Below are 25,465 nucleotides of genomic sequence, written 5' to 3'. Positions count from 1 at the left end.
CGACAGGGTTTTGGCCACCGGCTCCGGCGTCTCCATTTGTCGCCGGCCCAGAACGTGGGCCTTTTGTAAGCGACTGCAGACACGGATGGAGGTCCGAGTTCCTTGTGGGGTGACCCACCCCCACCCCGCCCCGGCTGGCGGAAGAGAAGTCACCGTCAGGGCTGCACAACGTCACGTCCGGGGCGGACAGCTGTTGGGAAAGCTGCTCGGGATGGAGCGGCAGAGCGCGGACGAGGACGCACGCGGACGAGGCCGGAGCCAGGCCGTCCCCGAAGGCTCTTTTCAGTGTGGAGGAAGGGTCGGTGGTTCCCCGGAGTGTCATCCGCCGAGGAGTCCGGGAACTCTGGATTAACTGGAGCCTCGTGTTTCCTGACCGGCCCCGACGGAGCCCCGGAAGCCCCCGTCGTGTGGTGTGGTGTGGTGTTTTGTCCGCCCCACACGGTGGGAGCCTGGTTCGGCGGTGACGGACCCTCCCCGGGGCCCCTGCTCCGTCTGCCTGTCTGTGGCCCCACTGTCACGGCGGAGCCTTGGCGGAGGCCCGACCCCGGCACGCGCAGCTCACCGCCGTGGTTGTTCCCTAGGTATGTGCAGGAGGTCATCCAGCGGGGGCGCTCCTGTGTCAGGCCAGCGTGCACACCTGTGCTGAGCGTGGTGCCAGCCGTGTCCGACTTGGAGCTCTCGGAGACAGAGTACGTGCGCCCCCCGAGGGTCTCGGTACCGCTTACCCCGCCTCCTGCGGGGCAGCCGCTGTTCCCAGGATCTGGGGCGTGCGCCGGAAGAGCTGGAGCCGGCCTCAAGCTTCCGGTCTCTGTCAGAGGAGACGTGGGCCGTCCTGTGTGACACGTGGCCACCGGGCCAGGGAGGGAGCTCTTACCTGCTGCCTCCGCTCTGGCCCCGTGTGCCCACCCCCTTTACTTTCCTGAGCTTCCCGGCCGGCCGTTGGGGCTCGTGGTCTGCGACTGGTGGTGCCTCTCCTTGCCCAGCACCGCGGCGTGTGTGTCCGGGTGCCGCGGCACACGGAGTCTTCTAGTTCTGTCCTTGCGTGGAACGTGGGAAACAGGTGCTTGGCGCGTCCGCTCCCCAGCAGGCGTGGTGCATGGCAGGTGTTTGGGGACCTCATGTAGACGGTGCCGGCCACCCAACCCCTGTCCTCTGCTCAGAACGGAGCAGAACGGGGTCCCCCGCCTCATCCCACACAGTGGCTCATCACGTCCAGCCGGATGCCTGATGACTCAGAGCTTCCCCACCAGGTCACTCCTTGAGGGTGGTCTCCCGGCGGTGGGGGGGCCCTGCATCCCTTCTGCAGAGGACCCCCGCCACCATGTTAGGTTGCAGCACTCAGGGAAGGAAAGCAGGCACCCAGGAGCCCGGCTTGAGCAGCAGACGGCCAGCTAGCCCAAGGAACCGCCCCGCGCTATCCCCCGGAGCACCAGGGAGACAGGGGGTCCCGTTGTGAGCTCAGGAGGCCTTCCCGACATGACGCTGCACCCGCTCCTTGCAGGCGGCTGGTGGGGGCCAGGGGCTGTGTCCGAGCACACCTGGGCAGCTCCGGGTGGTCACAGGGACGGGGACCACTACGGGACGGAGGGCGCGCTGCCTGTGCGGTCTCGTCACCCATCAGGACAGATGGCCCTTCGGAGTGGTCCCGGGCAGGAGACCGTGCTGGCCTCACGGCCCTCCCTGCAAATCTGGCCGGCCACTGCCTCTGCTCTTCACCAGCTGTCTGCGGTGGAGGTAGGGGGCGGGCAGGTTCATTTCCAGACCCATGCACGGTGCCATTCGCCCAGCCTCTGGCGTTCAGAGTTTCCGAAGCTTTAGGGCTTCAGGCCTCTCCTAGGTACAGGTAGCGTAGCCCAGCCTAGAGGTGGGGGCTGCGTTTTTTCCAGTAACCTAGGCGTTTTTTCCCACGCCTCGCGATGGGATCCACCATGGTTCTGGCCCTGAGAAGCCACGTTCGTGTGGTCTGGGTAGGATGACGGTGCTCCAGCCAGCTCAGGACACAGGGAGGCTGGAGGCCACGGCACGAGGGGAGATGAGCTGGCATCCATGCTGTAGATTTCGGAGAGTGTGGCCGGACCGGAGCCTCTGTTGAGGCCCCACACGGAGTGAGGGCACAGGGCGCTGCGGTGAGGGGTATCCGGGCTTTCGCACTCGTGGTGTTTGCACACGCCAGGCCGGCTCATCCTCTCTAGTCTTATCCCCTGTTTGGAGGGGGCCCGAAGCCCTTTGGGGTGTGTCCTGTGTGACCCCGAGCCCAGCGGTCACCGCTGCGCCTCTGCCCCCAGGTCGAAGTCGCAGAGGAAGGCGGGCAGTGGGAGCGCCCAGCCGTGTGACAGCATCGTGGTGGCCTATTACTTCTGCGGGGAGCCCATCCCGTACCGGACCCTGGTGCGGGGCCGAGCCGTCACTCTGGGCCAGTTCAAGGAGCTGCTGACCAGGAAGGGCAACTACAGGTGAGGGCCGGCGCGCGGGAGACCCTGCGGTGGGCAGCACACGTGTTAGTGGCCGGGGCCCTGCGGCGTCTGTGTGCACGGGAGGGAGATGAGGCCGCTTGGCCAGCAGAGGAGGGACGGGCCCTCACCTCCTCTCGCCGCCTCTGGCCCGCGTCCTCCAGATACTACTTCAAGAAGGTGAGCGACGAGTTTGACTGCGGCGTGTGTTTGAGGAGGTTCGGGAAGATGAGACCGTCCTGCCGGTCTTTGAGGAGAAGATCATCGGCAAGGTGGAGAAGGTGGACTGACCCGCCAGCCGGGCCTCCGCGCCAGGTTGGGCCCTCGTCAGGCAGGGCCAGGGCGGCCTCCGAGGGTCCTGTGGGTCACCTGCTTGGCGTGTATGCAGACAACACAACTACTGGCAGAAGGCCACCCGCCTCTTCGGGCCATCTGTTCCGGACGGCAGGGGTCCCTCTGCGGGTCCCACAGGCCTCCGTCCTGCAGCTGACGAGGAGGTGCGCGGTCCACTCCTCAGCAATACTCGGTCCGCCTGGGCGGGGAGCCCGCCCCGGAGCCACCTCGACCGCCGTCCGTGTCGCCCTGCTGCTGACCGCGGGCAGGCCCACCCGCTCCTCTCCCCGCGCTCACACTGCAGGCTCTGCCCTCCCCCTGGGACTCGTCCGCCGCGCCCTGCCCCGCTCGGGCCTGGCCCGGGCCTGGGGGCCAGGGGCCCCGCGGGGGCCTCTGTAAATTGTACATGTCACCGAGTGCCTTCAACACAGCTTGTCTCTTGCCTGCCACTGTGTGGATCCGGCGCCGGAGCCCGGAGCGCTCTCCCTCCTCCACCCTCCGTTTCCAGAGCGCGGGCTCAGCGGGTCCCGGGCCCCCCCACCTCCCCTTTAAGGCCCGTGTAAATATGTACATTTCTCAGGCCAGGGCCAGCGGGGTGGAGGGGGCTGCCCCAGCCCATTTTTCATGCGCTGACTTGTACAATTATCTTTTCAAGGTACTTGGATAATAATGGAATAAAATCATTTTGAACCTTCTCCGGCGATGGAGACACCTGTTTTCTGGGGTGGAGCTGGTGGCCTGCTTGCCATCGTCCACCACGGCACTTCAGGCCTCTGAGGGTCCCCTGTGTGGGGGGGTGTCCGGTGGAGGTACACTGACAGCTCTGGAGAGGGTGGGTTCCCAGACCCTGATCTGGGTCAGAGACCCACCCAAAGGGCTGGGGCAAGGGCTAGGACGCATTCAAGACGGAACGGGCCCAGGAGGTTCTTGGGGGGCCGGGGGGCCGGCCGTGCTCAGGAACCACACACACCGTGCAGGATCAAAAGCTCTTTATTCACTGGCTCCTCAGTGAACCATCTGGTGTGGGGGCACCAGACGGTGATGTTGGGGGGCGACTACAGCTCCTCTTTGGGCTCCGTGGTGGAATTGGCTGGGGTCCTCCTGGAAAGGGTCACAGAGCCCCGGCTAGAAGCTGTGCCCTTGACTCACCCCAGCCCCTGGCACCCTCACTGCCACGTCCAGAGACTGGGAACCTTGGAAAGAGGCACCCACCGGGAAGGGGGCTGCGGGCTCCTCTGCGGGCTCCTCTGCGGGCAGCTCGCCCCCGTTGTCCAGGAACTTGGAGAAGGTCTCCAGGTCCCTGGTGCCTTTGTATTCAATCACCTAAGGAGGGACACACGAGGCGCTGGAGAACACGCCTCACCCAGCCCTGCACCCTGGCCACATCCTCCCGGCCCTGCCGCTGGAGGCCCTGCCCTATCTCTTGGCCATGGCCGAGGCCCGAGGAAGGTGCGGACCAAGCCGCAGACCGAGGAAGACGGGGTCTCTTGCCCTACCTCACCTTGCGACCCGGCCCCGCGGGGAAGAACTTGAGGGTAGGGAAGCCGTGCACAGGGAAAGCCTCCAGCTCGTTGTCTGTGGCGTCCAGTTCCGCAATGATGACGTCCCCTTGTCCTTGTACTTCTCGCCAGGGCCTCCCAGGCCGCGGCCATCCTCCTTGCAGTGGGTCACCAAGGGGCGTCTAGGACAGCGGGGCGTTGGCACAGCCGGCAGAGGCCCCACCTGCCCGCTGCCCACCACCCGTGGCCCGCTGCACTCACAAAACTTGATAAACACATTCTTGGTTTCGTCGAAAGCCACCTGCTCAAAATTCTTGCCCACGAGGGTCTTGACCGGCCGCTGATCCCAGTCAGGGGCAGCTCCTGGCTCAGGAGGTAGGGCTGGGGGAAACCGGGCCGGGTGCTTCACTTGGGGGGGCTCTCCTGGGCACTGCTGCTCCCCTCCCGCCCCCCCCCCTCCCCCCCCCTTTCCCGGGTGGCAGTTCAGCAGCAGACCTTGACCTCAGCCGCCGAGGACCGCGTGGCAGAAGGCTGTGACGGAGGGTTGCGTGAGCGGCCCCCCGTGTGCAGGTGCGTACTTCTTGGTGGTCTCCATTTGATGAAGCGCAGGGTGTGGGCCTCCTCAGCCCTGAGGCCGACGTACTGCAGCACGTTGGCCATTGTCGGCACCGACGTCCCGACCACGACAGCACCTGCCGCAGGCAGTCGGTGCCAGGTCAGCCCACATCCCCCACCACCCCTCCTCCCCCCGTCCCAGCCGTACCTGCCCCCGAATGGGGGAGCTGCCTCTCCCCGAAGGGCAGCCAGCAGCTCCCGGTGGGAGGCCAGCGTCTGGTTGACAAACAGCAGCAGGTGGTTGAGGATCCTGGCCGAAAAGATCTTCGGCGACGTCTGCAATGGCAACCGCGCTCTGCATCGCGGGGGCTTGCTTCCCCTGGACACGACCCACCCCTGCAAATGCACCCACAGTCCAACTCCTCCGGCTGTTGAATTCTGTGACCGACGCATGCTGTGCGTGAGGAGGAAGGTGCGACAGGGTCGCCCTGATCCAGGCCCAGCTCTTTCGTCCACTGGGAAGTCTGCCCGGCCTCTCAAACTGGACAACTCAGCGTGGGTCAGCAGGAGCCACGGCCCTGAGCCCCGACCCCCACCTTGGCCCTGACCCACCTTCTTGAAGACACCACGGTGTCCTTGGTGAGGCCAAACTTCTGAAAGAGCTTTGGCTGGTCAGTGAGGCCAAAGGTCTGTCCAGGGCATCCTGGGCCAGGGCCAGGAAGGTAGCCACGTCCTCGTCCTGCAGGTCCTAAGGAGCCCCAAGCCTGTGAGGTCAGCCGGCACCGCGGGCCCTGCTCCCGTGGCCTGGACCCCCAGTACCACCAGCTCACCTGGAAGAAGCCAATGACCACGACATCCCGGCCGTCGATCAGTGCCTGGGCACCGTTCCTCGTCCTCCAGCCGGTGGCACTGGGCCCCGCCCGCCGCCTCAGCCATTCAGCGATGCCCTCAGCCTCTCTGGGGCCTGCAAAGAGTCCCCTCAGCCCGGGCCCAGCCCCCCGCCCCGGCCACCCGCCCCCGCCCCCCTCGTGCCCGCTCCCCCTACCGGTGTACTCCTCCGGGGTGGTGCGGTTCCCATCGCGGAAGACTTGAGCGTGGGGTTATGCGGTCACAGCAAACTCCTCCGTCGTCAGCTCTGCCTCTGCAGGCCCGTCCACCTTGGCCAGCCTGGCTTTGGCTGACTCTGCCGCCAGCAGGGCTGCGGCCTTGCTGTATTCGGGGGCCAGTGCCTTGCAGTGCCCACACCATGGGGCGTCTGGGGGACAGGGCCATGAGTGTCCCCGACCGGCCTCCACAGCCCCAGCCTCGGCTCCTGCTCCCTCCCGGCCAGAACCTCGGCATCAGTCAGGTCTGGCAGAGAGCACTCCTGTCCACGCTTCCCGAACCCTTTGGGGGCCCGTCTGACCCTCTGCAGCAGAGCCAGACTCAAGGTCCCACACCGGGGGGCGGCGGGCGGTGGGGGTGGGGGGGCGTGCAGCGGCCAGCACCGCCCCGACAGTGAGTTTGAGAAGAACCCTCCAGCTGCTGTTCCCTGGCCCCCCGTGCCTGCTTGCGCAAGCCTGCCATCTAGGAATGGCTTTCACGTGTGTAAAGTCTTGCAAGAATCCACCGAAGAGGGGGCGCCTGGGGGGCTCAGGTGGTTGACTGTTCGTCCGGCTCTTGAATTTGGCTGGGGTCATGATCTCACGATTCACGGGATCGAGCCCCACATCGGGCTCTGAGATAACAGTGCAAAGCCTGCTTGGGACTCTCTCTCTCCCCCTCTCTCTTCTCCTCTCCTGCTCACGTGCCTGCTCTCTCAACATAAATAAACATTAAAAACATGTCTTCTTTAATGTTTATTTATTTATGTTTATTTAGAGAGAGAGAGAGAGAGAGAGGCGCGCGCGCGCGCACTCTCAAGTTGGGGAGGGGCAGAGGGGGAGACACAGAATCAGAAGCAGGCTCCAGGCTCCGAGCTGTCAGCACAGAGCCCCACGCGGGGTTCGAACTCACAAACTGCGAGATCATGACCTGAGCCGAAGTCGGACGCCTAACCCACCGAGCCCCCCCAGGCGCCCCTAATTCTTTTTCTAATCCATAGCAGAATATGCAAGGCCTGAATGCTATGTGGCCCCTCACAGAAAGAGTTGCAGATGGATGGTGATCTAGGGTCTTCCTGCACCTGCGCCTCCCTCCCCAGCCCCACCCTCCCCTGCTCAGGCTGGACGCCCCCAGGCCCAGCTCAGTCCCAGGGCTTTGCTTCAGGTGCCCTTCCATGGAGCCCCGGGAGCACAGCGGAGGGCCAGGTGCCCACAGGGAAGTCCCTCATGTGCACAGAGCCCCGGCTACACAGGGTGGGGAGTTGAAACCCCCCCCCCCCGCCCCGGGGGGCCCCTGTGGGTCCTCCAGCCCTCTGGCCCGGTGCACTCACAGAACTGCACCACAGAGTGCGGTGCTTCCCGCAAGGCCAGGCCGAGGTTGCGCCGGCTCAGCACCAAGATCCCATCCTCCTCAGGGATTTCCTCCTTGGGGGGGGCTCCTCCTCGGGCCTCCCCGGGGCCCTGGCCCCTGCCCTCTGGGCCCGAGGCCCCAAGCAGCAGCAGCAGCAGCAGCACAAGCAGGAGCTGGCCGTCCATGGCAGTGCTGGGGCCCACGAGGCAGGGGGCAGATAAGGGGGCCGGGGGCCAAGCAGCAGCTGCCACGTGGCACCCAGTCCTAGTCCCAGGAAGATAAGGCCACGAGGCTCCCCCCACCCCCGGGGAGGGGAGGCAGACAGAGGCAACACCAAGGGCACCGAGACAAGTGACGTTTAATAGGACTGTTCAGGGCACAGTGCCAGCCCGGAAGGGGGTGTCCCAGGACCGTAGCAGAGGGTGTGGGGGTGTGGTCACTGGCTGCAGGGGCAGGGGAATCAAGGACCCCAGGTGGGCTGAGGACAGCCCCCGGGGTAGGGGACGTTCAGCTCTTCCAGTCTTGGCAGATGTGGAGGCCCCACTCCCAGGACACGTGGTCTGTCCTGTCATCGTCAGTGAAGAAGGACGTGACCACGTAGGCACCCCGCACCAAGGCTCCTCGAGGCACCTCCTCCACCGGGGTCACAAACTCATACTCCTGGGCGCTAGGGCCATAACTGCCCACCATGTACACCGCCTTGTCCACTGGGGGAGGGGGAGGTTGTCAGGGGCCACCCTCTGCCGCAGCCGCCCCCCCCCCCCCCACAGCCCCCCAGGCCAGCCCTCCTCGCTGCCCTCACCACGCAGGCCCTGGCGGTAGGTGTGATGCAGACACTTGAGGCCACTGACGATCTCCTTATTGACCTGGGGGACAGAGGGTGTTAAGGGCCCCTCTGGGGGGGCTGGCCCTGTGTTGGCAGGCGTCCCCCGCGACAGCTGCCCTCACCTTAAAGGTAATCTTCACTTTGTAATCCACGCCCTCCTTCAGGACAAACACCTGGTTTTTCAGCGCAGCCAGCTCCCCTGCGAGGGACAGTGCAGCTAAGTGTGACGGTGGAGACCCTGCCCCAGGAGCCCCACGGCGGGCGGGGGGGGGGGCAGTACCTGTGAGGTCCATGGTGATGGGCCCTGGAGCCTGCTCAGACATCAACGTCAGCCTGGTCACCTGCACATTAGCAGGCTCGGGTCCTGAGGAGAAACCGGAAGTCACCAGGACGGCTCCCCCCCCAACCACCCCCGCCCCGCCCCAGCCGCCCGGCCTCCGCCCCTCCCCTCCGGGCCCAGAGCCCTACATACCCACGAGGGGTGGCAGGGGCCCCAGCAGTGCCCGCTTGTACTTGACCAGGCTCTCGTCATCAGGGTCCAGCTGCTGGATCTCCTGGAGGCTCTTCCTCCCCGGGGCCCGGTACTCAGGCACGGCCTCATCCAGTGCCTCGTCGGGCGACAGCTGTCTCCCCTCCTTGTCGGTCAGGAGGACTGAGGGTTGGGGAGGTGCATGAGCAGCTGTGACCAGCTGACCCTGGCATTCACTCATCAAACCGAAGCCCCCCACCTGGCCAGCTGTGCCTCTCAGTGCCCAGAGGGACTTGGTTCAGGGAGGGGGGTGGGTTAGGGAAAGGGATGTGTGCTCAGAGAGGGAGGGGTGCATGGGGGGTCGGGGAAGAGAGGTGGTCTGGGAAGAAACAGAGCAGCATCTGCACCCAAACCTTTTAGGAGGAGGCTGGGGGGTTGGAGAAGGCTCCTGAGAGAGGGAGCCAAGCGACACCCCGGAGGCACCAGCTGCCTTTTCTGGCCCAGCAACCCATCCATCCGGGGCTCCTCCCTGACTCTGAGGCCAAAGGTGGGGGGAAGGAAGACCCTGAATGGGGCACAGCCCCAAGGACTGGAGGCCACCACGGTGGAGTGGTGACCTCCGAGGTCTTCCCTGGGGCAGAGGCCCTGCCCTTCACATCTCGGAAAGCCTTCCTGCTGTCCCAGGGGTTCCTCTCGGTAGTGTTCCTGGGGCACAGAGGGGGTTCTCTCTAAACCCCTGCCTGCGCTCATGCTCCGAGGTTACCTCCCTGGGCGCCTTCAGACTCAGAGTCTCCTCCAGCCCCTTCCCATGGTGCCTGGGAGCAGGGGTCTCGCTAAACCCCTTCCCACAGTGTTTTGGGACAGGATCTTTTCCAGTCCATGCTCTCTGCACTCCAGGCTCCTCAATGATCACCACACGCCCTGAAGGAGCCCTCGCCCCACCCAAGGGAGGGGGGATCTCAGGGGCAGGTTCCCAAGGGGAGAGGGTCTCGCAGCCACCCTGGCTTCACAAACAGACCCGCCCACTCTTGGCTCCTTCTTCCGCCTCCCCCCCCTCCCCGGCCTCCCCCCCCCCCCCAGCCAAGGTCTACCCTGGACGAAGCCCTCCACCCCCGCCCCACCCCGCCAGAGCCCAGGCGGGGGACCACGCCACGATTTCCCCTCCAGTGCCCCCAAAGTTTCCGCGGGGGAGGGCGAGCCCCCGCCCCGGGCCGAAGCCTCCTCACCCCACCCCCCGCCCGAGACCCCCGCCCACGTGGCCGCCCTGGCCCCAGCCCAGCCCGCTCACCTCGGGCGCACAGCGCCAGCCGGAGCAGCTCCAGCAGCTGCGCCCCCAGCTCACACGCGTCCAGGCCCAGCATGGTGGCCCGCGGCCCGGCTCCGCCGCGGAGCCGCCGAGGAGCCGCCGCCCGCCCCGCCGCCGCCCGGCTCGGCGCTCAGCCCCGGCGCGACTGCGGTGAGCTCATCCCGGCCGGGAGCGCCCCCCGCGCCCAGCGCCGCGCCCGCGCCGCGCGCCCCCAGCCGCTCCGCGGACCCCGCGCAGCCCCGCAGAGACGCGCTTGTCGCCCGCACGGCGCCGGCACCTGGGCGTCCCCGCCGTGGGCGCACCAGGAGCCCGCACAGCCGCCGCCGTCACGGACCCAGCCGCCGGCCCAGCCTGCACCCCGCTCCGTCCGTCAGAGCTGCCCCACCCCTACGGCGCCCGCGAGAGCCTGGGGGACTCTCCGGGGAAGCCCTCTGGGAGGGGCGGGTGGGGGTGGGGCGCCCAGTGGAGCAGGCGTGCCCCTCCTCCCCCAGGTCCCCAGGCTCTCGTTACCTGCAGGCGGTACAGGCCGCACCTGGGGCTCCACAGTCCCCCACCCCACCCCCACCCCCACCCCCACCCCCACCCCCACCCATCTTCTGTCTGGGCAGAGGGGACTCCTGGAGTCTGCCCAGCCTGGGGAGCTGGGGGGTGGGTGTGTGTGTGTGTGTGTGTGTGTGTGTGTGTGTCTGCGCAATCTTCTGGCTCCACATCCCAGAGGCTCACAGAGGACCCGTGTCCGCATACCCAGAGACTGGAGGTCCCACCCACAGAGCGAGATGCAACATGGAGGCACACAGCCATTCCCCTAGCGTTTATGCACTGGGCTGTGTGAATGTACCCTGGTCTCTGCAGGCTCTGTGCACCCAGGCCGTAAGGAAGGGCCCTGTCCTTGAGGAGGAAAGGACACTGACCCAAAGTAGAGTCCTGGTGGTGGAGAGCCGAGACGGGGGCATAAAAGCGGCTTCTGGTCTTGATGCCTGGACAAACTTTGGGGTAGGCAGATGGGAGCAGCCAGTGCAGGGAACAAGGGTGAGCTGGGTCTCAGGCTGGGGACAGACAGCTACATCCAAGAGACGTGAGTGGAGCACGTGGAGGAGACACAACACCGGCCTGAGTCCCCCTTCTTCCTTATGCCTTTCTGCCCCACCCCCCATTTCTGAAAATACCCAGGGATCAGGCCCACCTTTGCCCAAAACAAGAGGGAGTGTCCCTGCCACCCTGGCTTCACAAACAGGCCTGCCCATGCTCGGCTCCTTTGTTGCTGAAGCCCCCGTACCCCCACCAGAGCCCAGGTGGGGGACCATGTGACAATTTCCCCACCTGCACCCCCAAAATTTACACAGAGGAGGGCCATGGATGCTAGGGGCACTTGGGCTTGGGTGGGGACTGTCCCCTCTGGAGCTCCATCTGTCCACAATCTTCCCAAGGCAGGATTCCCCCAGCTGGGGCCCAGGCCATTCTAGGGCCCCACCCCTGCTGCCCTTTCCCTGTGGCAGGGGTAGTTGGTTAGGGAAACCACTTGTCCCCAGGTGCACAGCCATGGCCTCTGGTGGCCTTCAGCTTCTGTGGATGCCCACTCATCCAGAGAGGACGGGCAGGCCAGGCACCAGCCTGACCCCACCTGTGTGGGTGGGGATGGTTGGGAGAAGGTCACTGGGATCTGAGGGAGATCCCTGGCGGAGGCAGGACTCCCCAACCCATCCCGGACCTGGCCTTGCTAGCAGTGGACATAAATCGGTCTGAGGCTGCAGGACAAAGGCCAACCCCCCATCCTGCTCTGTCCCCAGCATCCCTGAGGCAGGAGGGGAGGACAGAGACTCTATCTCCAAAAAGCAGAGATAGACCTGGTTGGACTTTTTTTTTAAGTTTATTTGTTTTGAGAGAGAGAGAGAGAGAGAGAGAGAGCAAGCACACGCGATCAAGTGGGGGAGGGTCAGAGACAGAGGGAGAGAGAAAATCCCAAGCAGGCTCCATGCTGTCAGCGCAGAGCCCCACATGGGGCTCGATCCCACAAACCGTGAGATCATGACCTGGGCTGAAACCAAGGGTCGGACCTTGACCACCCGGGCCTCAACCAGCCAGGCGCCCCTTGTTTGAATTTCTTATAAATGCCCAGCAAAGGGGTTCTGAGGTGTAGTGGCCAAGCTGCTGGCTGGCGTAGGGGGAGGAAGGGCCAGGACAGGGCCCTGAGCCTAGAGGCTGCAAGGGAACCATGAGTGGGGCGGGTGTGTTGAGATCCCCCCTCCCCAGTAAAGGTCCTCTCCCACAGTCTCAGATATCCTGTATCTGTGGAGTCTCTGCCTGTTCCCCAACTGGTCCTGCCCAGGCCACTGTGCAGCTGGGGGGAGAGTGAGCCTTCTGCCACCTTTCCCCCCACCCAGCACACCTGCAACAGCCAACCTGAGGCACCAACATGGTGTGACGCATGGTGTCACGATCACAGAAACACACTCCTAGGACAGTCAAGCCCTTTGCTTGCCCTGACCTCACAGCCCCCTCCACCACTGGGGCTGCCGCATCCTGAGGAGGTCACACGTGGGCTGGCTGGGGGAGGTGGGGGTAGGGATTACAAGAGACCTTGAACTGCTGTCCCCACCCACCCACAAGGACCCTCTCCTGGAGACCCTCCTCTCTCTGAGCCCCCCACCCTGTCCCAGCTGAGCCCGGATTCCCTCATTGACCTCCGCGCCATGGCCCCAGGGCGGGCATCTCCAAGGCCCACCTCGCGGCCCCTCCCGCAGACGCAGGCCTCAGTTTCTCCCGTCGTAGGGGGAGATTCCTCCAGACTTCAGACCCCAGACCCCGCGTGCCCTGAGGGCTGACACCGCCGGGGCAACCCCCCCCTCCCCCGCAACCACTGCCGGGGGGGGGGGGGGGGGGGTTGCGCAGGGCGGGTCTTCCGGGGCGTGGGGGCGGATCTCGTGGGGAGGGGGCGTGTCTTGCGAGGACGTGAGGGCGGGTCTTGCGGGGCGTGGGCGGAGAGGGGCGTGAGGCGGGTCTTGCGGGGCGTGGGGGCGGGGAGGGGTGGGGCGTGCGGACGGCGGGGCGGGGGGGGGGGGGGGGGGGGGGGGGGGCGGCTCCCGCCCCCACCCGCCATCTGGCCTTCCCACCGCCATGGCCGGCGTTCGCGCCGGTGCGCAGATGCCGCATCTGAGCAAGGTGGGTGCCGGTTGGGGGTCCCGCCATACCCTCGATTTCCCGGCATCCGAGGCCGGGAGCCGAAGAGGGGTGGGCGTGGGTGCGCGCGAGTGTGGCCGCGGGTTTGGGGGCGACAGCGCTTTGTGAGGCGAGGCGGGGCGAGGCGGCGGAGACCTGGGCTGCGGGGGCGGGAGTCGCCTCTAGCCTCCGCCCCCGCCCCCACTCCTCCGCCGCCCGCCGCGGCCTCAGATGCCACCGTCGTGCGTGCGCGTTGATCTTCTCTGAGCGCACTGGTCCCGGGCTCTCGGCCCTTTCCGGGGAATCGGGGCCTGGGGCGGGGCGGGGGAGGCGGGCCGGAACAGTTCCTCAAGGCCCCCCCTTCGCCCAGATGGAGCGGGTGGTCGTGAGTATGCAGGACCCCGACCAGGGCGTGAAGATGCGGAGCCAGCGCCTGCTCATCACCGTCATTCCGCACATGGTGGCTGGTGAGGCGCCGCGGGGGCTGGGGTGGATGGAGGCCCTGCCCGAGCCTCCCCCCACCCCATGCCAATCTCTGCTGTGCAGGCAGCGACCTCGTGGAGTGGTTGATCCAGAAGTACTGCATCTCGGAGGAGGGTAAGGGGGTCAGCCCCTTGCTCATCCGGTGCCCCACCCCTGCCGCGCCTCCTGTCCCCTGCCCCCTGCCCCCTGCCCTGGGGTCGCTGTGCTGATGGCCTAGGCTGGGCTCACAGGTGTCAGGGCCAAGCCAAGGGTGCTGGGGAGGGAGAGCCCCGGGACTGGTTCTCCCAGGCTGAGCACTCACCACCCTGCCGCCCGCAGAGGCCCTGCACCTGGGCACTCTCCTGGTGCAGCACGGCTACCTGTACCCGCTGCGAGACCCCCGCTGTCTTGTGCTCCGGCCAGACGACACACCCTACAGATTTCAGGTCAGGTGCAACGGGGAGCAGGTGGAAAGCACAAACCCAGCAGCCCAGCTAGAGGGGACCTGTGGAAGGGGTTGGAGTAGGGCGTGGTGATGTCACCACAGGTCTGGGTCCACTGCCCCTCCCCCAGGCCCTTGGGGAGTGGTCCACTGCCCCAACCCACACGTGCCCTGTGATAGGAGGACCAGGATAAGGGGAGAGACCCTCAGTTTCTCTGAGGCCGCAGCAGGGGACCCATAAAGGGTATAGCACCTGTGGAGGATTCTGATGGTTTCCCCGAGAATCCTTAAACCCCCACCCAGGAAGAAATCTGTGTGGGGCCCGAGGACAGGGTTCTAGCATCTCAGTGTGTAACCTCAATCACTATGGACCTGTCCTGCCTGGCCTCCCTGGCAGTCCCCACACATAGTCTTTGGTACAGACTTGAGCAGGCCCCACCCCCACCCCCCACCAGGCAGTAGGGACTCAGGGAGCCCAGTCCAGGAGGCAGTGCTTGCAGGGGGCCCCAAGGGTGGGTGGAGCTTGGTTCCAGGTGGGGAAGATGGCCAGTGGCGTGTGAGTCTCCAGGCTGTGGGCAGACAGGCAGATTCTGAGGCCGCCCAGTCTCTTCCCAAGGGGCCTGGGGAGGGGGACAACTCCTGGGGTGAGGAAGGTCCAGCAGGTCCCAGAAACGCTGTCCTTGCACCATTCCAGACGCCCTATTTCTGGACGAGCACGCTGTGGCCAGCTACTGAGCTGGACTATGGTGAGTGAGGAGGAGCAGGCTAACCTGGGACAGCTCCCTGCCCTCTGAAGTGATGGCGCAGGGGACGAGGGGCAGAGATTTCTCCTCTGCAGCCTGGTCCCCTGTCCTTCCAGCCATCTACCTGGCGAAGAAGAACATCCGAAAGCCGGGGGCCCTGGTCGGCCACGAGAAGGTGGGACGCTCCCCTAGGCTGAGGCCAGCCGGAGGAACCCAAGCCCTGCTCTTGACCCCGGGGCCTCAGTTTGCCCTGGAGCGCACACACAGCCCAGGCCCCAGGATGGTGCAGACAAACACGGGATCCCTATATGTCTCAGTGGGGGTGTGGGTGGTCCCTAACCCAGAGCTGGACAGGAGAGGGGTTGCCCAGGGTAGACCTCAACACCCTCCAGGAACACTATGGCCAGCTGCACAGGAAGATCAACCACGCATGGGACCTGGTGGTGATGCAAGCGAGAGAGCAGCTTCGGTGAGACCCTGCCCCACCCGTGACTTGTGGGCATCGAGTGGGAATTGCCCGGGAGGCCCAGCAGTACCAAGCCCTGGCTGTTTTCCCAGGCTCTGGCCTGAGGGTGGGGACAGGGCAGAAGAGGTGCTGTTGTGGGCACCCTGTCCCCCAGCTCCACCTACCCTCCCTCCAGGGCAGCTAAGCAGCGCAGGAAGGGGGACAGGCTGGTCATGGCGTGCCAGGAGCAGACGTACTGGCTGGTGAATAGGCCTCCGGTAATACCCTTGTGTGTGTGTGGGGGGGGGGGGGTGGGCAGTTCCTTGTGTAGCAGCGGGATCTTGCCAGAAGGCAGTGTGTTTCCCTCAAATGCTCGCTCTGAACCTGCATTTTGAGCCTGTGATAAGGATGCGGCTTTCGGGATCCCAGCAGTAAGTTCTATTTCTGGGGCCCATCAGAACTGAGGCCCGGGCCTGAGTCCGCCTCCCATCCACACAGCCCAGGACAAACCGGCCTCTTTCTGGGTCTAAAGGAGGAGGCAGAGTGGAGTCAGGCTTAGTTACAGCTCTGAGGAACTGAGGTCACAGACCAAGAATTTTGGGGGGTGCTGGCCTGTAGCTAGGCTGTACCCAGAACCGCGGTCTGAGCAGGCGGTGTGCTAGTCCTCTGCTGTGGAGAGATGAGGCTGACCGGCTATCTTGGTCTGTGGGGGCGGTCAGAGCCAGCATGAATGCAAGTTCTTGTGGGAAAAATGCATGGAAAAGAAAAATGAGAGCGATCCACAGGCCTGTAACTCATCAAGTGTGTGTCTGTTCGGTGGGGGGGGGGGGGGGGGGGGGGTCTCTGGGAAATGACTCCTCCTCTTCCACCTGAGCGCCAGGTGGGCAGGATAGGGAGGTGGAAAGGCAGAGCAGACGTGGCCATGAGGCTGTGCACACGGGCTGAGGGCAGGGCAGCGGGGGCCTCCGGGCGAACCGGCATGAGGGCTCTGCCTGGTCCGAGGTGAGGAAGAGACCAGACGTGCAAGATGCATTTGAGGATAGGGCAGCAAGATGTGGGGCAGGTGATGGGGCGCCTGGGTGGCTCAGTCGGTTAAGCGGCCAACTTCACCTCAGGTCACGATCTCGCGCTCTGTGAGTTCGAGCCCCGCGTCGGGCTCTGTGCTGACAGCTCAGAGCCTGGAGCCTGCTTCAGATTCTGTGTCTCCCTCTCTCTGACCCTCCCCCGTTCATGCTCTGTCTCTCTCTGTCTCAAAAATAAATAAATGTTAAAAAAAAAAAAATTAAAAAAAAAAAAAAGATGTGGGGCGGGTGAGCATCTCGAGAAGGATGGTTAGGAGGGGGCTCCTGGCCAGCTATGTCGGTGGAGCACATGACGCTTGATCTTGGGGTAGTGAGTTCGAGCCCCATTAGGCACAGAGCCTACTTAAAAAAAAAAAAAAAAAAAAAGGATTCTCAGGTTTGTGGTTTGAGTAGTCAGTAGCAGGGAGGTGAGCTCAGCTGAGGTGAGGTAATCATGGGGGTGGGGATGGGTAGAGAGCAGGTTTAGGGACTGGAGACTCAGGTTCTTAATTTTCTCTGAATGACAGTTTCTAATGTTTTGTTTTTTTGATTTATTTAAGAGAGAGAGAGAGAGAGACAGGGCACAAGTGGGGGAGGGGCAGGGAGAAGGAGACAGACACAGAATCTGAAGCAGGCTCCAGAGCCTGACGCGGGGCTCGAACTCACGAACAGTAAGATCGTGACCTCCGCTGAAGTCAGACGCTTCACCAACGGAGCCCCCCCAGGTCCCCCGTAGTTTCCACTGAAGGAGGACGTGTGGGTGCAGGGCTTCCGTATATGAAGCTGGTGGGGGGCAGGGACACAAGACTAGGACGGGTCTCACCAGCCCACTTGGGCTGCACCCCTCACCTCATCTCAGCCTCCCCTCTGCAGCCAGGGGTCCCCAGCGTCCTGGAGCAGGGTCCAGAGCGCAGTTCCTGCACTGCCGGGCAAGCGCAGATGGTGAGGACCCCACACCATACCCCCAGACCACTCCACACCCTGCACACATACCTCCCCCACCCCAACTTGGGGGCTGCTCACCCATCCATCTGTTTTTTCAAATGGCTCTTGACCCTGCCGTCATGCGCCACTGCCTGTACCCCCGCTCCCAGACCTCTGCTAACTCTCACCTCTTGCCTCCCACCTGCTGCACTGGGTGCAAGTAAGTGCGATGGGGCCCTGGGAAGAGTGGGAGCTCCTCCCCAGGCCGGGACAGCATCAGAACCCGGGGGAGTTGGAGGTGTGCCCTCGGTGGGGCCACAGGCCTGAGAGGTCTGGGCCGAGCCAGCCAACACCCTGCATGGACTCCAGTGGCCTCTGGAACCAGAGGGAACTGAGCCAGGACAGACGTGTCCACGCTCGGTGGCAGCCGAGCGCTCTGTTTCAGTTCCGCAAAATGCAAAATATCCCACATCTAGTACCTTACAGATAAAACTTTTTCCTGACTTCGAAGTCCTAGTTCAAGATTGTGGGTTTGTGATTTTCTTGTTATAAAGTCAGCCGAAGAGAGCCGGGGCGAAAATTGAAGATCTCGGGCATCCTGAGGGTTCGCGGGTGTTGGGAAGGGTCAGTCCATCCACCTGGCCCGGAAGATGTGGCAGGCAGGTTCTGAGCTCTGAACAGGCTGAGATCACCCTGGAGCATAAGTTAGCGAGACTGACTTCCTGAGTGGGATTCTGTTGCAGTATTTCTCCTGTATCTGCTGTTAAAAAAAAAAAAAAAAAAAGACCTAAATACGTTCGAAAGTATGAAATAGTGACAGTTGGGGAACTGCAAGGTAACTTTGGAAACCTGAGGGCTCCATGGAACATTCTGGAAACCTTTAGACTAGAGGCCCCCAGAAGCTTCTTGGAATGCCAGACCCCTCCATTGGGGAGGGGGCTTCAAGGGGCAAGGCAGGGGGCCTGAGCCATTCTCTATCAGCCCAGGGATGGACTCTTGAACTACGGTGGGTTTTCAGTCCCCACAGGGCCTGCCTTCTAATTGCAGCCCGCCCGGCCCTTTCCAGACCAAGAATATAGATTTCTACAAGCGGGAGGTAGGTCCTAGGAGTGGGTGGGAGAGAGGGGCCTGGGCTGGCTGACCCCCAGGCCAGGCCCCACTTCATAGGCCTCACGTCCTAGATGGAGCTGTGCAGAAAAGCCCTGGGCAGGGCCCGGGTGAAGTCCTCTGTCTGCCTTGAGGCGTGAGTGGGCTGAAGGGCACCGGCTGGGGACCCCCGCCCAGAGCCCAGACCCTTCCTCGAGTGCCGTTGTCCCCACAGCCTGTCCCTGCACTGGCCCCTGGCACCGTCCCCCCACTCCCCAGGTACCTGAAGTTCAGCAGCCGACGTGAGCTGCACGATCCCATCATGTCAGGGTGCCTGCCGGGCAACCCCTGGGTCACAGATGATGACACCTACTGGACCTTGAACGCACCCAGGTAAGCCCGGGGGGGGGGGGGGCAGAGGGCACTGCCCCCCACCTCCCTTCCCGCCGGGGCACTGCCCCCCCACGCCCCTGCTGCCGGCACATCCCTGTGCCCTGTCCCTCCAGCGTGGCTGTGCCCACGAAGCTCCGCGTGGAGCGATGGGGCTTCAGCTTCCAGGAGCTCTTGGAAGACCCTGTGGGACGGGCGCATTTCATGGCCTTTCTCGGGACAGAGTTCAGCGGTGAGAAGCCCCCTGCCTTGCTCGAGGCCCCTGTGAGGGATGCTGCTGCCTAGGACCGTCCCCCGCCCCCCCCGCCCCGCCCCCGCCACGTTTCTGCCGGCATGGCCGCGGCTCAGGTGGGCCTGACCTGGCGTGTGGACCCCTAGCTGAGAACCTGAGCTTCTGGGAGGCATGCGAGGAGCTGCGCCACGGAGGGCAGGCCCAGGTCCACGCCATGGTGGACGCCGTGTACCAGTGAGTGCCGAGGGGCAGGTGCCGGCTGGCCGCTAGGCCTGCGTGCGGAACCCGGACCCACGGGGCCTGTCTCCCGTCCGCCTTCTGCCGACACAGGCAGTTCCTGGCCCCTGGCGCTGCCCGGTGGGTCAACATCGACAGCCGGACGATGGAGCGGACCCTGGAGGGTCTGCACCAGCCCCACCGCTACGTGCTGGATGACGCCCAGCTGCACATCTACATGCTGATGAAGAAGGTGAGTGTGCAGGCCGGGAGGGCTCGGGGAGTGCCTGGCCCCGTGACAGCTGGGTCTGCACACCCACTTCCCACCGGCTGCTGGCATGCTTAGACCTGCGACCCAGGCTCCACTTTCACAGAGGGGCAAACTGAGGCTCGGAAGGGCTGAGGGCTTGCCCAAGCCATAGGCCTAAGGAGAGGTCCAGTCGTGATTTCAGAAAGGGTTTTAATATGGGGCGCCTGGGTGGCTCAGTTGGATGGGCATCCGACTCTTGATTTCGACTCAGGTCCTGCCCCCAGGGTCATGGGATCAAGCCCCATGTCAGGCTCTGTGCTGGGCATGGAGCCTGCTTGAGAGTCTCTCTGTTTCTCTCTCGCTCTCTGCCCCTCCCCCACTCATGCTCATGCTCTCTTCCTCAAAAGGAAAGTATTTTAACATGGAAAATCCGAAACGTGAACAAAAACATAGTAAAATGACCCCCACATACCTACTGCCTGGCTTCAAAAACAGTCAGCTCGGGGCCTATTCTGATTCATTGTCTATCCCTGCCCCCTGCCCCCCACCCCGTGACTTTAAAGCTATTTCCAGACTTCCTATCTGTAGATACTTCAGGATCCTCTGAAAGACATGGACCCCCTCCCTCCCTTTTCAACGTGACCCCAGATGCCAGTATCACATAATGAACACAGGATCACTCAGTGTCCTCAAAGAGCCAGTCGGGGTCAAAACTTCCTCACTTGGCATCTGTGTTTAGTTCCCTGTTGTTGCTGTAAAAAAACACCACAAACTTGGTGGCTTAAAGCAACACGAATTTATTCTCTTAAAGTTTTGGAGGTCAGAAGTCTGACACAGGTCTCCTGGGGTAAAGTCAAGGTGTGGGTGGCACTGGTTCCTTCTGGAATCTCCAGGGGGAGAATCCCATGTCCTGCCTTTTCTAGCTTCTGCAGACGCCTGCCTTTCTTGGCACCTCCTCCTCCTGCGTCTTTATGCCGGTAGTCTAGCATCTCTGACCTGTGTCTCTGGTCCTCCCGCAGCCCCCTCTTTGACTTATAAGGGCCTGTGGTGACACTGAGCCCACCTGGACAATTGAGGACATCTCCCCACCTCAAGATCGTTGACTTAACTCACATCTGCAGAATCCCTTTGCCTTATAAGAGACACCGTCACAGTTCCAGAGGTTAGGGTATGGACATCTCTGGCATCTTCCCCTCTGAATGCCACAGCCAAAAACTTATCTGTTTTTTCAATTTGCTTGAATTTGGGTCCAAACGAAGTCCGTATGTCAGAATGGGTTAATAAATCTCTTAAACCCCCTTTTATTTATTTTTATTGTTTAAGTTTTTTTATCTTGAGAGTGCGTGAACAGGGGAGAAGCAGAGAGAGAGAGAGAGAGAGAGAGAGAGAGAGAGAGAGAGAGAGAGAATCCCAAGCAATCTCCACACTCAGTGCAGAGACCACCTCGGGGCTTGAACCCCGCGAGATCGTGACCTGAGACAAAATCAAGAGTCGGATGCTCAACTGACTGAGCCACCCAGGTGCCCCTTAAACCTCTTCTTAAAGCAGAGGCTTCTTCTCTACCTTTTCTTCTTTTTCTGTTCTGTTTTAAAGAAACTGGAGGTCCTTTGTCCTGTGATTTCCCACAGTCTGGGTTTTACTAATGGCGCCCTCGTGGTGTCCTTGTGTGTTTCTGCAGATTGGTAGTTACGTTTAAGACCTGATCGGATTCATCTTCAGTCTTTTCGTGTATTTGGTTTTGCCAAGGGTCTTTACTTCAGAGATGGTGTTCGGTGTGTTCTCCCATCGGGAGGTGCGTGGGGCCCGGGCGCCTCTCCTTTTGTGACGGGAGCAGCCTGTGGCTTCGGTGCAGGCAAGGAGCTGGCCCGTCCCTGCCTCTGTTTAAGAGGGGGGACACTGCTCCGGGACACCTCTTCTCGCCTGCTCTTTGTGGCACAGTCGTCCAGGGAAGGCAGGATCAGTGCTCGACCCCTTCTTTTGGTCACCAGTTTTCACAATAATGCATCGTACCCACGGTGTCTGCCAAGGGTGGCCAGTAAGCCTGAGATAGTTTTAACCCCGATGTAAAGCCACACTCTCACCAGGTGACGGGTTTCGTTCCGCTCTGGTTCTTACCCTTAATTCCCGTGCAGAGGTCCAGCCTGCCAGCTGTTGGCTCCTGGGGCATTTGATGTGTTCTGAAATCCGTGCTGGCTTTCTTGCCTTCTGGCGTGGTGGCTTGTCCCCGGCTCCGCCTGTGCCAGACCTGGAGTCAGCCGTTTCCATGGGAAGCCCTGGCTCTTTTTCAAGGGTGTTTAGAAACCTTGACGCGCACGCTGATGTGTCCACTGTAACCTGAACTGTTTCGGGCCCTTTCGGTGAACAGAAGTAGGAGTATCAGTGTTTTAAACAGGATACATCAGGAGCTCGTACTGACGCTTCCTTTTTTTATTATTAATTTTTAGTTTATTTGGGGGAGAGAGACGCAGTACGAGTGGGGGAGGGGCAGGGAGAGCGAGAGAGGGAGACACAGAATCTGAAGCAGGCTCCAGGCTCTGAGCTGTCAGCACAGCATCTGACGTGGGGCTCGAACTTACGAACCGTGAGATCATGACCTGAGCCTGAGTCGGACGCTTAACCAACTGAGCCATCCAGGCACCTCTACCTTTTTTTTTTTTTAAAGGTGCATTTATTTATTTTTGACAGAGAGAGCGCGTGCCCGTGTGCGTGTGGGGGGAGGGGCAGAGAGACTCCCAAGCAGGCTCCATGCTGTCAGCATGGAGCCTGACTTGGGCTCGAACTCACGAACCATGAGCTCGTGACCTGAACAGAGATCAAGAGTTAGATACCCCGCCTACTGATCCGCCCAGGCGCCTCGTGACACTGCTAATTCAGGTTCAGGATTAGAGAATGTCCCTAACGTTGACTTCCATCTCTTTCCTCACTAACCCACTGAAAATCTTGGTTCTTGACGATGCTAACATAATGACTCACTTGCTTTTTTCTCACATTTCACTCAGGAGTCTCAACAACACAGCATTACCATTAACCATGCAGTCACTGAAAATGGTTTACTTTTTCCTCGGCTTGGTCCTCTGCACATACCCTCCTGGGGACGCCCCCTCCAGCAGCTATATTCCGTGTGGCCAGGGTGGTGTCACCGACTGGGTGCCTGTGGCTCACTTGTCCCACTTGACTTCCAGTGTTTGGGAATTGACTATTTGTTGTTTTTTATAATTATGTAAAGTGTCTACACAGTTTCAAAATCCAATCAGCAAAGAAGGTGCATTCAAGTAAATGTGGTTCTGTCCTGATCCTTCCGCTGTCTTCCCTTCTTCCCACTAAAATTAACTATTTGAAATTTATTTTTTTCTTTTAAATATAATAAGCAGTTGGGTTCATAGATTTCTCTCTCTCTTTGTTGTATACTATGCAGTTTTACAGTTTTTCTCGACCTTGCTTTTTATTTTGCTCCGTGTCCTCCCCCTCACTCTCGGGGTACACAGAACGGGGGGGGCACCACTTGGCATTTCCCACCGTAGGTACCACGGTTCACTCCTAGCATGGGCACCCGGCCCCTGCCCAGCTTTTGTGGGTAAACTGGATAGGAGCCTAGGTCTCCCCAAGTCCGTCTGACTTGTCCTGGGGAGGTCTGGGGTGGTCGCCTCCAGCGCTGTCCGCTGGGGCGGGGTGGGGGGGGCCTGGGGCTGGCGGAGGCCCCAGCCGTGGCAGGCTGGACCGGCCGGGGAAGCCGTCTGGGCGCGGTCTCTTGCAGGACTCCTACCCGAGGTTCCTGAAGTCTGCCGCCTACAAAGACCTGCTGGCCGAAGCCGTGATTCCCCCAGAGGCCAAGAAACGGTGAGCTTGTCCGTGCCCGGAGCAGCGCAGACCTCACGGCTGCCCCGTGCTCAGGTCCCGTCTTGCCCACAGGGTGTTCCCGTTCACGCGGAAGCTGCCGCATTCAAGCCCCAGCCCCGCTCTGCTTCCTGCCGCCACCCCTGGGGAGCCTGCGGCTGCCGCCGGTGGCCCTGAGTGTGGTGAGGGGGGCGCCTAAGTGGGCGTGAGCGCCGCCCTCACCTCTTGCCCAGGGTCCTGGCCACTTTTGAGAGCCCTGGCACGGGCGTCCCCTCGTGCCCAGAGGCCCCGGCCTTGCTGTGGGGCAAGCAGACCTCTTGGGCTCCCCCCTTTGCCCTCGTGCAGCCCTCTCGACGCCTCCCCACCTCCAGAACCATAAACTGCTGGCAGATACCAGGTGGGCCTCCGGCAGGTGGCACTTGTCATGGGAGGAGATGCAGGCCGCCGGGTGGATTTCCCCGGGGCGCTCCGCCCAGTGTGACCCTGTGGGGACCCCACACCACGTCCCCGCTTCTGCTGGGGGCGCCTCAGCCTTCCAGTCGGCCAAGAGCCATCCTCCTGCGTCTCGCCTACGCTGTGGCCGCCACTGTGCACGTCCCAGGCCTCATGCCCCAGGGGCGCCTCTGGCCGGTGTCCTGGAGGCTGTGGCTTCTCCAGCAGAGTTGCACAGGGACGGCCCCAACGGCCCCACCCTGGTGACAACTGGTGCCAGTTCCCCGCAGGGGCGGGTGGAGCCCTTGGGGGAGGAGGGGACGCCAGCCCCCGGGCGAAGGACAGTTGGTCCTCTGGGAGCGCAGCTCTGTGGGGCCAGGGGGAGCGGCGCCCCCCTTCCTGCTCCCACCCACTCCCGACGCCGAAATAAAAGACCCGCAGCTCTCACTCTGAGCCCCCTTTATTGTCCAAATCGTGGAGCGTGTGCTGTGAGGCCCACTGGTGGGGCGTGTCCGTGAGGTGTGTGTGTGGGGCGTGTCGGTGGGGCGTGTGCGTGGGGAGTGCACGTGGGGCATGTCCGTGGGGCGTGTCGGTGGGGCGTGCACGTGGGGCGTGTCCGTGAGGGTGCCGGTGAGGCGTGTCGGAGAGGCGTACCCGGTGAGGCGTGTGCATGGGGCGTGTCCACTAGGCGTGTCCGTGAGGTAGGTCAGTGGGGCGTGTCCGTGAGGCGTGTGGGTGGGGCGTGCACGTGGGGCGTGTCCGCGAGGCGTGTCGGTGGGGCGTGCACGTGGGGTGTGTCCGTGAGGCGTGTCGGTGGGGCGTGTCCACGAGGGTGTCGGTGAGGCGTGTCGGAGAGGCGTACCCGGTGAGGCGTGTGCGTGGGGCGTGTCCGTGAGGCGTGTCCGCGAGGCGTGTCCGTGAGGTAGGTCGGTGGGGCGTGTCCGTGAGGCGTGTGGGTGGGGAGTGCACGTGGGGCGTGTCCGTGGGGAGTGCACGTGGGGCGTGTGCGTGAGGGTGCCGGTTAGGCGTGTCGGAGAGGCGTACCCGGTGAGGCGTGTGCGTGGGGCGTGTCCGTGAGGCGTGTCGGTGGGGCGTGTGCATGGGGCGTGTCCACGAGGGTGTCGGAGAGGCGTACCCGGTGAGGCTGTGCGTGGGGCGTGTCCACGAGGCGTGTCCGTGAGGTAGGTAGGTGGGGCGTGTCCGTGAGGCGTGTCGGTGGGGCGTGCACGTGGGGCGTGTGCGTGGGGCGTGTCCATGAGGCGTGTGGCGCGTGAGGTGTCTGCGAGACGGGCAGTGGCGGGGGCCGGGGGTGGGGGGGGGAACGTCCAGGCGTCAAAGAGGTCGGCACGCAGGGTCCCACGTGGGGAGCAGAGGACTCAGGCGCAGACTCGGGGGTCTTCAGAGGAGTCGGTGGGGAACGGCGTCCGTGCCCTGGCAGGACAAGGATGGCCGAGTGCTCCAGTGGGGAGGGCGGGCCCTTGGTGCCGGTCAGCAACTCCTGGCCAGGCCCGAGTCCCAGGGAGCCTGGTGTGGGTCAGGGCCCCAGGGCGATCGGAGGCACAAGTCCGTGGAGCGAGATGCCCCCCAGTGCGGGCCTCTCCTGGAGCCCGCGCCTAACCCCTGCCCCCGGCCCCGGGACCTGCGGGGATGGGGGATGGGGGGTGGGCGGGGGTCCCTCCCGCTCAGGCTCCTCCGGCACTGCTGCGGGCGGCCCCCAGCCCTGCACCACCCTCGGGGATTCTCGTCCGTGGACTTGCCACCACAACCCTGCGGGGCCTGAGGCTGTGCGGACTGGGCGGCTTCTCTCCGCAACGAGGGGCCTGCTCCGTGGCAGAGGGTGCCCCCCGCGTTGTCCCTCCCAGGCTCCTGTCTGTGCAGCTGGGAAACGGGGCTTTCCATACCTGCGTGCACTCAGGAGGTT

General features: G+C 63.1%; 4 protein-coding genes across 4 annotated transcripts in view; 2 read left to right on the top strand and 2 right to left on the bottom strand.

The window, feature by feature from the left end:
• The window catches only part of AXIN1 (axin 1), a 59,112-nt gene extending 56,275 nt beyond the window's left edge, over positions 1–2,837 (top strand). The window contains 4 exon segments of the mRNA XM_030300076.1: positions 582–689; positions 2,286–2,453; positions 2,615–2,652; positions 2,655–2,837. Of these exon segments, the coding sequence (XP_030155936.1) occupies positions 582–689; positions 2,286–2,453; positions 2,615–2,652; positions 2,655–2,740 (400 nt within the window). The 3' untranslated portion in view covers positions 2,741–2,837.
• A 918-nt stretch (positions 2,838–3,755) lies between these two features.
• On the bottom strand, positions 3,756–7,470 carry PDIA2 (protein disulfide isomerase family A member 2). Its single transcript, XM_030301493.1, is given in 16 exon segments — positions 3,756–3,884; positions 3,996–4,106; positions 4,285–4,408; positions 4,410–4,464; positions 4,544–4,639; positions 4,642–4,663; positions 4,778–4,786; positions 4,788–4,879; positions 4,882–4,974; positions 5,046–5,172; positions 5,261–5,378; positions 5,450–5,528; positions 5,531–5,585; positions 5,668–5,801; positions 5,883–6,092; positions 7,251–7,470. Coding segments are annotated over 16 exon segments (1,626 nt in total). The 5' UTR covers positions 7,456–7,470; the 3' UTR covers positions 3,756–3,788.
• Positions 7,471–7,610: 140 nt separating this feature from the next.
• Positions 7,611–9,954, bottom strand: ARHGDIG (Rho GDP dissociation inhibitor gamma). Its single transcript, XM_030301498.1, has 6 exons — positions 9,854–9,954; positions 8,569–8,748; positions 8,377–8,460; positions 8,219–8,295; positions 8,073–8,136; positions 7,611–7,977 (listed from the first exon to the last, which is right to left on the bottom strand). The coding sequence occupies exons 1-6, from the start codon at positions 9,924–9,926 to the stop codon at positions 7,778–7,780; spliced, it is 678 nt and encodes a 225-aa protein (XP_030157358.1). The 5' UTR covers positions 9,927–9,954; the 3' UTR covers positions 7,611–7,777.
• Positions 9,955–12,952: 2,998 nt separating this feature from the next.
• RGS11 (regulator of G protein signaling 11) lies at positions 12,953–23,991 on the top strand. The gene is made up of 17 exons (XM_032591631.1): positions 12,953–13,030; positions 13,398–13,494; positions 13,574–13,624; positions 13,829–13,935; positions 14,626–14,677; positions 14,791–14,849; positions 15,067–15,143; positions 15,316–15,397; positions 17,054–17,122; positions 18,123–18,200; positions 18,286–18,347; positions 18,470–18,583; positions 18,697–18,812; positions 18,959–19,046; positions 19,143–19,281; positions 23,033–23,115; positions 23,188–23,991. The coding sequence occupies exons 1-17, from the start codon at positions 12,986–12,988 to the stop codon at positions 23,309–23,311; spliced, it is 1,443 nt and encodes a 480-aa protein (XP_032447522.1). The 5' UTR covers positions 12,953–12,985; the 3' UTR covers positions 23,312–23,991.
• The last annotated feature ends 1,474 nt before the right edge of the window (positions 23,992–25,465 follow it).

The sequence above is a fragment of the Lynx canadensis genome, chromosome E3 (assembly GCF_007474595.2).
Source record: "Lynx canadensis isolate LIC74 chromosome E3, mLynCan4.pri.v2, whole genome shotgun sequence".
NCBI classification, from domain to species: domain Eukaryota; kingdom Metazoa; phylum Chordata; class Mammalia; order Carnivora; family Felidae; genus Lynx; species Lynx canadensis.
This window is presented reverse-complemented; position numbering and strand designations above follow the sequence as displayed.

Bases quoted from the DNA above. Each gene is read 5' to 3' on its own strand.
- ARHGDIG (XM_030301498.1), bottom strand. From the start codon at position 9,926: ATGCTGGGCCTGGACGCGTGTGAGCTGGGGGCGCAGCTGCTGGAGCTG. The intron at 8,461-8,568 runs GTATGTAGGGCT...GTTTCTCCTCAG, and splicing joins GCCCCTGCCACCCCTCGTGG to GACCCGAGCCTGCTAATGTG. The intron at 8,296-8,376 runs GTACTGCCCCCC...TGTCCCTCGCAG, and splicing joins CATCACCATGGACCTCACAG to GGGAGCTGGCTGCGCTGAAA.
- RGS11 (XM_032591631.1), top strand. From the start codon at position 12,986: ATGGCCGGCGTTCGCGCCGGTGCGCAGATGCCGCATCTGAGCAAG. The intron at 14,678-14,790 runs GTGAGTGAGGAG...CTGTCCTTCCAG, and splicing joins AGCTACTGAGCTGGACTATG to CCATCTACCTGGCGAAGAAG. The intron at 19,047-19,142 runs GTGAGTGCCGAG...CTGCCGACACAG, and splicing joins ATGGTGGACGCCGTGTACCA to GCAGTTCCTGGCCCCTGGCG.